This window comes from Tachysurus fulvidraco, chromosome 25, assembly GCF_022655615.1.
Source record: "Tachysurus fulvidraco isolate hzauxx_2018 chromosome 25, HZAU_PFXX_2.0, whole genome shotgun sequence".
Taxonomy (NCBI): Eukaryota; Metazoa; Chordata; class Actinopteri; order Siluriformes; family Bagridae; genus Tachysurus; species Tachysurus fulvidraco.
The window spans coordinates 13,356,592-13,369,620 of record NC_062542.1 but is presented as its reverse complement, the minus strand read 5'-3'; the positions used below and the strand labels follow the sequence as shown (position 1 = coordinate 13,369,620).

At 38.2% G+C, this 13,029-nt stretch overlaps 1 protein-coding gene across 2 annotated transcripts in view; it reads left to right on the top strand.

Annotated features, from left to right (window-relative positions):
* The window catches only part of LOC113660693 (contactin-associated protein-like 2), a 138,816-nt gene that overhangs the window by 58,607 nt on the left and 67,180 nt on the right, over positions 1-13,029 (top strand). For both annotated transcript variants that reach the window (XM_047808900.1, XM_047808901.1), the window contains exons 7-8: positions 2,841-2,984; positions 5,029-5,287. In XM_047808900.1, coding sequence (XP_047664856.1) covers positions 2,841-2,984; positions 5,029-5,287 — 403 coding nt within the window. The remainder of the gene's footprint in view (positions 1-2,840; positions 2,985-5,028; positions 5,288-13,029) is intronic.

The following is a 13,029-nucleotide window of genomic DNA, read 5'->3' as shown; positions in this document are numbered from 1 at the left end:
GTCTCTATTCAGCTTTGCACATCCGAATCCAGATATTTTTGCCAAATAGTTTTGACAAAATTGCTCAAACTCTTTCAGACTGGATGGATAACATTGGTGAACTGCAATTTCCAATTCCTGCCCCAGATTCTGGACCTGTAGCGAGATCTGGGATTTAGCTGGCATATTCTAAAACATTAAGGCTATTAGTTTTGAATTGCTTTGGCAGCATGATTAAGGTTGTGGTTCTGTTGGCAGGTTACTCTCTTCCCTAGTCTCTAGTCTCTTTCTCATCTAGAACAGATGTTCTTCTAGGATTGCCCTGCAATTGGCTGCATCCTTCTTTCTGTCAAGACAGTTTCCCAGCCTCTGTTGATAAACAGCATTCCCACATCATGATGCTACCACCATCATGCTTCACAAGGCGGAAGGTGGTTTTGCAGCAACATGTGATACTCAGTCAACATCGATATTCCTATTTTTTTTAAGATTGTTGGCTTAAAATCGCAGTAAAATCCATTTTAGTTACAGGTTTCAAAACTATTAAAAGTTGAAAAGTTCAAGTGGGTTGAACACTTATGTACCAAAGCAATTATTTCTCAATCCACTAAGGATATAGGAATTCAGTTCACACTCATTGGCTCAGACGTGCCAAAAAGCTACAGTGTCACTCCAGGACACAGCATCATAATCAGAGGCACGTTCAAATCATCACGCCTTAGTGTTTTTGTAAAGGGGATGCTGCAGGAAATTGTATTTCGCTTCTTAGCATGGTATTAGTCCACGTTAAGAATGCGTGACAGGATTATTGTTTCACACAGCATTAATGCACATTAACATGCTGACTAGTGGGACGTATAGAAAATTGATTTCCGGCTATAAAATACGCAAGCAATGGATCGGATGCCCACGTGATCTACTGAGCAAAGCTCTGACACTACAACGATTCATATTACATCAATGGTAAGACACACTTGTGGATGTGCATACAAAAATCAGCCTGAGATGTTTGACCGGTGGCCTTTAGATGTCAAACTTAGACACTTGCTATAATAGAGTGAAAAAATGCTTAGGTGACATGATGGTTATTTTTCAGTAAGGTATGGCCTTGAAGAAATATAATGAAGCTGCCAGATCATATTTAGAGCCATCCCATAATATTTTTAGGCCACAAATGAGTCTCATCGCAATGAATTATTAAATCAATAGACCTAACCTTTTGTGGAATGTAATAATTAATACTTAAATGGTTTCCAGTTAAAGAGAATGACTGAAAAAGTTTGGGAATCCATTGGGAATTTATTGAAGGAGGCTAATAGTACATCCACGACACGATGCATCACTTCATTATAACTGTATGCATCATTTAAAGATTAAAGTGAACAGGACATTTAAGACAGTATAAGCATTCTTCTTCTTCTTCTTCTTCTTCTTCTTCTTCTTCTTCTTCTTCTTATTATTATTATTATTATTATTATTATTAAAGCCCTCAACCTTCTCTGCTCCAGGGGCTCTGTATCATAGCTGCCCCTGCACTCTGACCCCAATCTCCTCAGTTGGGATATTTGAAGAAAAGAATTCCACTGTGCTATAATGTATATGTGGTAAGGCTTTAATGCCACGTCCTATTCTTCTTCTTATTATTATTATTATTATTATTATTATTATTATTATTATTATTATTATTATTATTGCCGTTCCAGTTGGAATCATTTTACAGACTGTAAATGCAAGGGCATCGATTTGGGTAGGGACGGTAGGGACATGTCCCTACCGATATCCAGGGAACACTCAATTGTCCCTAGCAATAATTCAACCAAGCCTATATATATTTATACATAACCACTGATATCCGTCTGTGTCTTGTGTTTTTTTACTTATTTCATTTAACATTTATCCAGGAATCATTAAATAAGATGAAAATATTTTATACGCCGTTCTGTAAAAAATAGTGCAACTTGTGGAACACAAACTGTTAACAGATTTACCCCCTGCAATGAATCCCGCCTCTGTAACTCAACTCTCTAAAATGATTGGCCTTTGCCTTTTTTGAGTCCCGCCTCTCTAACCCACGTCGCTGTTTGATTGGCTTTGTCTTTCTCGCTAATGTGTTGAGGTCGGCTGCAGCTATATTCCGTTGTATGAAGCAATATGCAACATGATTATGCAGGTTACCGGTATGTGAGGAAGAAAGTTTTTTTTTTAACAGTTTTATGCACAAAATACGGGGAATATTGTCCCCACCAATGTCAAATAAATTATGTCCCCACCAATGTCAAATAAATTATGTCCCCACCAATGTCAAATAAATTATGTCCCCACCAATGACAAATAAATTATGTCCCCACCAATGTCAAATAAATTATGTCCCCACCAATGACAAATAAATTATGTCCCCACCAATGACAAATAAATTATGTCCCAACCAATGACAAATAAATTATGTCCCCACCAATGTCAAAATCAAACTTTCGCCATTGTGTAAATGTGTTTGTAAACTAAACAAAAAAAAAGTCTGCAAGTTCTTAGCATTACTACATACTCACATGCATAGGTTGATAATTGCTAATCAGAGAGAATTTAAGAACATTCAAGACACAGCTGATTGACAAAACACCTTCTTCTTTGATATAGTGCAATTACTTTTTGTATGTAATTTAAATATCTAGAACTTTTTTGTCTGAAATTGTGGATTTCTTTTTATTTATATTAGTATATCATTAAACTCAAACTCAAGAGCTCTCATATAATTAAACTGAACAAATTTATTCTTTTTTTTTCTGTAAATACACTTGTGAATGATTTTTGAACAAATTTCTTTGTATCCAAGTTCATAAATAAGGGTTATTTCCATTTTACAGTTAAGTTTTGGAGGGATGCCGTACTCAGGAAAACTCATCTCGGTAGGCCGGAGAAATTTCAAAGGCTGTATGGAGAGCATCAACTATAATGGTGAAAACATTACAAACCTGGCTAGAAGGAAGAAAGTAGACACGTCCAGCTTTGTAAGTTCAAATCTCACTTATTAAACACACTGCCAGCCTTATTAGGAACATCTCTACACCAAAGGCTATGATGACCCTTTATTCAACCGTATTGCACAAGAAAGCAACTCAAAATGCTAAATCTTTACACAGATGATTTTTTTTACAGCAGCAAAAGGCCACATCAGGTTCTACTTGTGCCAGTCAATATCTTCTGTGGTCTTCTTCTGTAGCCCATGTTCTTCACAATTCAGCATACTAAGGTGCTTTATTGCTTGTCACGGCTGTAGAGTTGCTATTAGAGGGCCTTTTTACACCTGGTCACTTCATGTGTTTTCTCTGATCCGATAGCGATCTGATTTGTTAAAACTGTTCCGTTTACATCAGGCCACATAAATGCGTCTCGGCGAATCGTATATCGATCCGATCTTTTTATTCCCGCCCAATATGCAAATATATTTTACCTCATTTCCGGGGTAATTGAAATGGAACACGCTTTGGTGTATGCGGTTTTCAGAACGCAATCAAAATGAAGACGAAAAAACTTGTTACTACGGTTATGCTACAAAAAACAGGATTTACTGTTTGCTGCATTTTTGCTGGAGGCAGCAGCGCGTTTTAAGGCCCGACGAGACGAGACGCCTGGGTGAAGGATCACCTGCGAGTGACGTACTTCCGTTTGGGAGGAGTATAGCGCTGACGTATGTGGCTTGAACAACCACATTCATTTACACCTGTCCACTTTCATCTGTAAGGCGTCCCAGACCTCCTCCTGAAGGGGTTCGAACGATCGGATTTATATCCGTCTTGAAAACGTTTCGGAGGGCATTTAGACCTGGGCTTTTTACCGTCGGATAGCTATCAGATCACAGAAAACGCATGAAGTGACCAGGTGTAAAAAGCCCCCATGTTACCATATCACACTTCATGTGTGAACATTAACTGAAGCTCTTCACCTGCATAGTTTTATATATCTACATGATGCATAAAAACTAAATTGATTGGGTAATCAAAAACCCATACTTAAAATACAAACCCATATTTTTTTGCCTCATATACAGAATAAAATAGTGCATATTCTTTCTGTAGCGTTATTATGCTAACCAGATTTGAAATATAAGATTTAAACGAGCTTGGCTTAAATTTGACCGAATCGCTTTAGGCTGTGGATTGTGACAAATCTATTAGACATGCCTGAAATGTTGGCAAAGAACACACATTACAACTTTTTAATGAACAAAACTTTTGCTTGTTGAATAGTTGGGGGAAAAGTCCTATTCTTTTTTTCTGCTGGCATTTTGACAAACTTCTTTCAAAGTCTATGGACTAATTATTCATAGTTGGCAAATTGCATTAAAAATTCATCAAAACCCAAGGTGTTGAATGTAGTCATTAGCGGTGGCACCGTGTTTATGATATCCTCACAACGGCCGAATTATTTTTTTTTATTTTGGTATGTCGAGATTGATTAAACTCTCTTTAAAAACGCGGCTGAAGTGCATTTAAGGTTCCGTTAAAAAAATAGCCGTTTAAAAAAGTTGCACCACTGGTATGAATGAAAGTGCTAGGTTTTGACTTCTTGCTATTTATTTATTTATTTATTTATTTATTTATTTATTTATTTATTTATTTATTTATTTATTTTACACTACACTATAAGTGTGCTAAAGCTGCAATTTCAGAGAGCGATCTGTAAACCTACGTTCCGCATGAGAGATCCCACAGCACAGTGAACTCATATAATAGAGGCATTTCATACATTGATTTGCTCACTATTCATTCTGAAGGTTTAGTCCTCGGAATAAATTCGAACGCATCGCTGTAGTGTTAAATATGCATTAAGAAACACTACGTTTGGGAATTAGGCCATAAAGCTTGATTAGATTTTGATGTCTGAATTTTTTTCTTTTACAGGGACAAGGTTCGCCATTCATATAAATAGAGCTCATTAAAACGATTTCAGCCGCGCGTCTACTATAATATAATATAATATTATTATTTATATATAAAATATAATAATATAATACTGTAATAATGCTTTCCTGATTTTCTGCTCCACTTGTAGCGTAATTTGACATTCTCCTGTGTGGAATCTCACACCTTCCCGGTTTCCTTCAACGCCACGAGTTTCCTGCAGCTGCCCGGTAGAACGGAGAACAACATGGTGTCTGTGAGCTTCCAGTTTCGCACGTGGAACTCTAATGGCCTGCTGGTGTTCAGCGCGCTGGCTGACGGCATGCTGGAGCTCACTCTGAAAGACGGAAAAGTCACGGCGCACATCAGCAGCCAGCAGCAGAAGAACCTGGGCGTAGACATGACCTCAGGTACAGTTATGTCTTAATTACAACCAGTCTTAATTGCACACCAGACAAGATGGAACTTGTTTAAGCTTAAGGCTGCTTAAACACCATTTCACTTCTAAAGCAATATAGAAGCCTTTATTTGTCACATATACATTACAGCAAAGTGAAATTCTTTCTTTGCATATCCCAACTTGGTAAAGCAGAGGGTCATCCATGATACAGTGCCCCTGGAGTAAAAAGAGTTGAGAGCCTTGCTTAAGCGCTCAACAGTGGCAGCTTGACAGTACTGGGGCTTGAACCTCAAGCCTGCAATCAACAACCCAGGGCCTTAACTGCTTGAGCCACCACTTCTCCATAGTCACAATCAGATAGAATAAGATTTCCAGACATGCATCTGTTCAGCATTGTTGCCAAGGATGTGTGTAGTAATTCTGCTCAATTTGCACAGGATAAACACTTTCCACACTTTCACCAATCTCCACACTGAGTTTTTCTTCGGGCTATACTGTAAGTGAATCAGTATGTTAACTGAGGCAGGATATGTTGACCTGGGGGCACTGCCTGCCTTAGTGATTAACACATGCACCTCCGGGGCTAATGCGTTTGATTTGTACCTCTGTCCTGTGTCTGTGGACTGTCCATTTTCTTCTGGTGCTTTATGGGCTACCTTCGGGCACTCAGGTTTCCTTCCCAAGTCCAAATACATGTGCTGTAGGCTGATTGGATGTGTGTCATGCAATGTGTTGGCACTCTGTCTAGGGTGTCCTGCCTTGTTTCCTGGAGTTCTCTGGAATAGACTCCTGGTCTGCTGGTTCCCCACATCCCTGTGTAGGATAACTGCTATACAGAAAATCTATGTATTTCCTGTGGTTACTTCTGATAGTCATTTTTACTGTAAAATATGTGCATGCACAGACCTATATTTACATCTACATTACCACCATTTGGTAGACGCTCTTATCAAGAGTGAAGTACAAAATCGCTTTGACATCTCTATCGATGAATACATTAACACTTGTTCACTACTGTACAGTAGGTTACAGACTTAGGATACCGTCAACCAAAAAATCTGTTCAGGATTGTTGTTTTTCAAGCTGAGAAAAAATAAACATACTGTAGACGAACACTATAGGATCAACAATGCTATACAATATAACAAAATTGAAATAACACAATTCTAGAACAAGTTGTTTTAAGTAGATAGCACACAAAAGTCCGAATCCTAAATGACCAGAAGATTATACATTGAAAAGCGACTTTATATTCAATATATTCAACATATATGAAGTATATATTCATAACAATGTATTCAAAAGTACTGACACAACAGATTAAATTGATGAGATTAAATTCTCACAGGTACACCAGATAATTTTTCACTATTAAAGGTGGGGTCTCCAATGTTTGAAAGCCAATGTTGACATATAAAATCACCAAAACAAACACGCCCCTAACCCAAATGGGTCCCACCCCTGTATTGATAGCTCCGCCCCACACATACATATGTAACCCAGGCAACTAATGGAAAGAAATGTGTCTTTATCATAGCTGAAGGGAAGAACAATACGATTGCAGATAAACAAACAAGCAAAAATGACACACAAGCATAATCATGTAAAGGACAAAGGCATATATTAGTTTGTGTTTGATTTGTATATAATTTGTGTAGTAACAGCGTTTAGCTCCGGAGTTATTGACTCGGGAAACTCCAATCTGTGAATATGTGGCCAACTTCCTGCTCCTTCAGTTCTCTCCAGCGCTAGAAAGCTGATCCTATATTAACACGTCCTACTTCTTACCTTATCGTAAACCTTTCTTCACTTTCTTTCTTTGTTTTTATCCTCCATGTCAATGTTAAAACTGCTTCCTGCTAATGTCACACATGTGCACTGAACACTCTCTCCGCCCATATTGACAAGACACTCCCCTTTCTGCTCATTGGCTACACGTTTGTTTTGTATTTGTTTTGTTTGTCGTCCCGACTCAGTTTTCTGAAGCATTTCTCAAACATCGGAGACCCTGCCTGTAACCTTCCCATGCAAAACTAATCGAGTTAACTTTGTTAACCTTAATGCACTCTATGGACTGTTTTATCTCTTTGTTATATCAAGGAAAACTCGATCACGACTCGTGTTATATCACAGGTTTGGTATTAACAGGATCGAGAGACTTTTGAGCATTTAAAAAAGCATTTGAGAGACTTTTTTTTATGTGAGTCAATAAGGATAAATCTAATAGAAATGTATAGAAGTATTTGAATCTGGTAAGTTTACTCTAATTAATTCTGTCACATGGGAAATTCATTTTTACCACTTAGTATTTAAACGATCGTGCTAATCTTTTAGCATTATATACTAAAATTACAGTAGTTAGAGCTCAACTGAGATCTTGCCCACACATCAATTAAAACGATGTGAAATCCAAGAACACAACAAGCCTTTTCTGTCAGTCGAAAATTAAAATTAGATTTATTCTTGGCAAGTCACAGCAGGGGTTTGCTCTTTACTTTGCAGGCATTTATTTATTTATTTTAGCTTGGATGTATAATTGTAAGACATTTTTATTAATATTCAAAACTCTGCAAGATTTCATCCTCCTTGAGTTGTGTGTAAATGTTTTTGCCGGTCAGATGAAGCGCTAACACTAATTTCCTGTAAATTACTATGCATGTTCATTAAGGCACAGCTGATTTTTGTTTAGTGCTTCCTAAAAAACTCCATAAAAACCAACACACACATTGTTGAAAATGGCAAAGTGATGACTAAATGGCAAAAGAGTGCTAAAACCGTGATTGTGAATGAGTAAAACACACTGGGATTGTTGTCTGGAGCGGACCTGTGTGTAGGCCGCTGTATGCTCTTAGACGTGAAGTTTCTGGGATTAAATACAATGCTGTAAGTGTTGGTGTGTGTATGTGATGCTGTGCATATGTCTAAAAGTGTTGATGTTGGTGTGTGTATGTCTGTAAGTGTCGCTGTGTGTATGTCTGTAAGTGTCGCTGTGTGTATGTCTGTAAATGTTGTTGTGTGTATGTCTGTAAATGTTGCTGTGTGTATGTCTGTAAATGTTGCTGTGTGTATGTCTGTAAATGTTGCTGTGTGTATGTCTGTAAGTGTTGTTGTGTGTATGTCTGTAAATGTTGCTGTGTGTATGTCTGTAAGTGTTGTTGTGTGTATGTCTGTAAGTGTCGCTGTGTGTATGTCTGTAAGCGTTGTGTGTGTATGTCTGTAAGCGTTGTGTGTGTATGTCTGTAAGTGTCGCTGTGTGTATGTCTGTAAGCGTTGTGTGTGTATGTCTGTAAGTGTTGTGTGTGTACGTCTGTAAGTGTCACTGTGTGTACGTCTGTAAGTGTCACTGTGTGTATGTCTGTAAGCATTGTGTGTGTATGTCTGTAAGCGTTGTGTGTGTATGTCTGTAAGTGTTGTGTGTGTATGTCTGTAAGCGTTGTGTGTGTATGTCTGTAAGCGTTGTGTGTGTATGTCTGTAAGCGTTGTGTGTGTATGTCTGTAAGTGTCGCTGTGTGTATGTCTGTAAGTGTTGTGTGTGTATGTCTGTAAGCGTTGTGTGTGTATGTCTGTAAGTGTTGTGTGTGTATGTCTGTAAGCGTTGTGTGTGTACGTCTGTAAGTGTCACTGTGTGTATGTCTGTAAGCGTTGTGTGTGTATGTCTGTAAGCGTTGTGTGTGTATGTCTGTAAGAGTTGTGTGTGTATGTCTGTAAGTGTCGCTGTGTGTATGTCTGTAAGTGTTGTGTGTGTATGTCTGTAAGTGTCACTGTGTGTATGTCTGTAAGTGTCACTGTGTGTATGTCTGTAAGTGTCACTGTGTGTATGTCTGTAAGCGTTGTGTGTGTATGTCTGTAAGCGTTGTGTGTGTATGTCTGTAAGCGTTGTGTGTGTATGTCTGTAAGCGTTGTGTGTGTATGTCTGTAAGCGTTGTGTGTGTATTCGTTCAGTGGTTTTTCTAAATATATTTCAGGATGTTGAATTGAACATAAATTCCCTTCATACTTTAATAATGTGTTGATGCTTAGAATACTGTATCATTTAATGCCTTTGCATTACAGTACATTACCTTTGCATGTTTCTTTTTTCCCCTTGAGCAAAACTAATAAGAAGTAAGAACGGATGGCTTTGCTGGATATTCAATTACAAAACTAAACTGACACGGCGACTGACATTTTCCACTGAAATCTGTCTCTGCAGAGCAATAACAGTGAAGTGGGACAGGTTGACTAATCACACTGATCCCTGATGGCTTTGTTCCGCAGTATAAATGCAACGGCATGAAAAAAAGAAAACCCTCATCTTTGTTACGCATGATGCGTTTTGTTTTTCTTCACATTGGTGTGCTTTCTGTTGCAAGTCAGGGACCGATGCCTTCGAGGCATGTGAAGATTGGTGGAGAAAGATAATGAGATCTGCCTATTGCTTTTCCCAGTGCTTTATCCAAAAACGCTTTCACCCTTCTCTGAATAAATAAAGGCCTCCGGCTTTTATGAATTTGACTCAGTTTGGTGCTTTGGCGCTAAATATTCGGTTGCCTGAAGTGATCTGAGAGACCTCATATCCCAAGCAATTTTCCTGAAAGCATACAGCTTCATAATCAGAGTTTAGCCAAGTCTAGCCGAGAGTCATAACCTCTACTGTATTATTTATTATTATTATTATTATTATTTTTCTTTTAATACAGTTTCTTCAGAAGGTCAAATGTAATACTTTATTCCACCAAACTGATGCAGATAAAGTGACAGTTAAAAAAAAAAAAACTTTTCTATATTTCGATGTAACTTTTCATTTCATTATAGACTCATTTATTGACATCCTGAGTATGTAACATTTACACTTTTGTTTTTCATGTGTCTTTGGGAATTTCCTCTGATTCCCCATTTTTCTTCTACCTCGATCATATCAAATCAGTTCTGTCAGGACCACTTTGTCAAATGAGAATATATTAGATGATAGCATACAGTTAGTGTTGGCGGTATGGTTCTGTTCTGGGCAAGAATCCACGCGCCCGTCCGGGCAGATGCATGGACAGAGCGAGGAGAGCAGCGACTAGAAAATAGAACAGACCCCCCTTATAACAGACCTGACGTAAACTGGTGCAACGAACACGTGTTCCGGCATGGTGGAGTCGGGGTTGGAGGAGGGAGTTTAAATCGCAGCAGCAGCGAAGCGCTTGAAAGCGGCTCAATGAATGGGAATTTAAATGGTCGGGTAATATGGATGTCGTAACCGGATTGGTGCGCGTCGTGGACAGCTGATTAACAGCCGAGGCACGCTTGATGACGTGGCCTTCCAAAACTGAAGCAATGCTTGATTTTAGTCACCTTCAGCAAAGTCAACAGAAACACAACCATGATGCATTGGTTCTCATGACACACCGTCACATACTGTATGGTGGACAAAATCAAATGAATTGTTGGTAGACAAGATGTTGGCTTCCGCTCTTATAGCCCATCTACCTCAAGACTGTGATACGAGATGCTTTGTTGCTCACCATGATTACAAGGACCGATTATTATTTGGGTTTCCGTAGCCTTCCTGTAGCTTTATTTGTCACTAACATTCATTAGATCACATGTTTTTTCTTTATTCTGATGCATGGTGTGGACCTTAACTGAGGCTCTTGACTCGTATCTGCATGATTTGGTTGGATAATAGCATGAACAGACTCAAAAAACAGATCAAAAAGTCATCAGTATAAAGAAATTAATAATTTCCTTGGTGCAAGTAGGATATAAAATGAGTCAGGACTCTGTTGGCTTTCAGTGTGAGATGTGCATTTTTCTCTCTGTAGATAACCTTAACTTCAAATTTTAGATACTTATGAATGAGCACTCAGGGAGCAGAAATGGAGTTTATACCACCATGTACTATGGAGTTAGAGACATTCATTCATTCATTCATTCATTTTCTACCGCTTATCCGAACTTCTTGGGTCACGGGGAGCCTGTGCCTATCTCAGGCGTCATCGGGCATCGAGGCAGGATACACCCTGGACCTAGTGCCAACCCATCGCAGGACACACACACACACTCTGATTCACTCACACACTCACACACTACGGACAATTTTCCAGAGATGCCAATCAACCTACCATGCATGTCTTTGGACCGGGGGAGGAAACCGGAGTACCCGGAGGAAACCCCCGAGGCACGGGGAGAACATGCAAACTCCACACACACAAGGTGGAGGTGGGAATCGAACCCCCAACCCTGGAGGTGTGAGGCGAACGTGCTAACCCCCCACAAATGTACATTTTTTTAATAAAACCGAGTTTAAATGTTAGGTTCGATTGGTCTTCAGAAATGTCTGAAATGGTCTTTAAAGGCTCAATGTTAACTTGATAATCGCATACAAATCTTGATAACTGCATACACAGTTGTTAGACTCGTATATCAGCAGTACAAAAAATCTGACATTTTTTTTATCAGCTGATGATTTTTCAAAAAACATATAAACAATTTAAGACATAAACTTGAACACAGGCAAACTGAATGGCTGTAAACACCAGCTCGTACTTGTGTATCCTCACAATCCAGTGTTCTTATCAAAACCCTGAGTAACATTCTCCAACTCTTTAATGTTAAATAACCTTCTGTGCTTTTGTCCTGTAATGCTATAACCTGTACAGTCTGCCATTTATTCATTCTCTATGCCTCATAAACACCCAGAAAATCATCTCTCATCCCTGAAGTCTGCAGATTCCGCCTTAAAATACAGATTCAGCAAAAAAAAAAAAAACCCATACAAGGTCAAAAGATAAAGAGCCTGTTCACACTGCTATTAGGATTTATTATATGAATTTGAATGTGATTGTATCCGTCTCTGTGGTGTCTGATGAAGTATTATTGTATAAAGAAAGAAATTTCCTTAGGTTAAACTGACATACTAATAAATCCACATAAAACATTCAGTACCGGCTTGAATAATGTGGATATTTTTCCGGATTAGGTTTGAGTATATTTCCCGTTGAATCCAATAGCTTCAAATAAAAATAGCTTTACAGAAATATGTATATAAGTTCAGGATATAAAGTATAAATATAAAATTTTTCCAAAAATAAACAACATTTCTGAGATGATATTTATTAGGAAGAAACCTTTCCTAAGGAACCAGAGGAACCAGACTCAACCTTGTATGGGAGACACAAGAGAGTGTGATAATTTAATTTAATTTAATATTAATTCTAGTTTTAACATGAAGATTATCTTGTTAAAGCTATGAAGAACCGTTCACTGGTGGAGAGCCGAGTGTAGACTTGTTCATGGACACAGTCCAAAGACATCTCTGAGATTTCTAACTCATGATATGTTTTGAAGGCAAATCGTACATCTAAAAAGCTCAAATTAAAGAACGAAGCACGAAATGTACCAAAGACGACTGTCAGGGACTTGTAGAGGCAGCAGATTCTGGGGAACTTTATTTTTATATAGTGTAAAGGAAAATACTGTATATACAATGAGTAAATAAAGGAAAAGAGCAAAACATACAGACAACAAACAACATCAGCAGAAGCATGACCATATAACGCAGACCGAAACTAAACATAAGTTAGGGGTACCAATTAGTGGAAGACACAAGGTCATGTGATGTGCGAGAGGCTGATGGGTAATATAGTCCAAGTTCCAATTTTAGCATAACCATGACAACAAGACAGAAGCTAAATAAATATTTAATGTGATCTTTATATAATAAAAATGCAACTTAGGTTTCAGTCTCCATATTAAATTCTATTCTCGCAATAGAGTTATACTGTA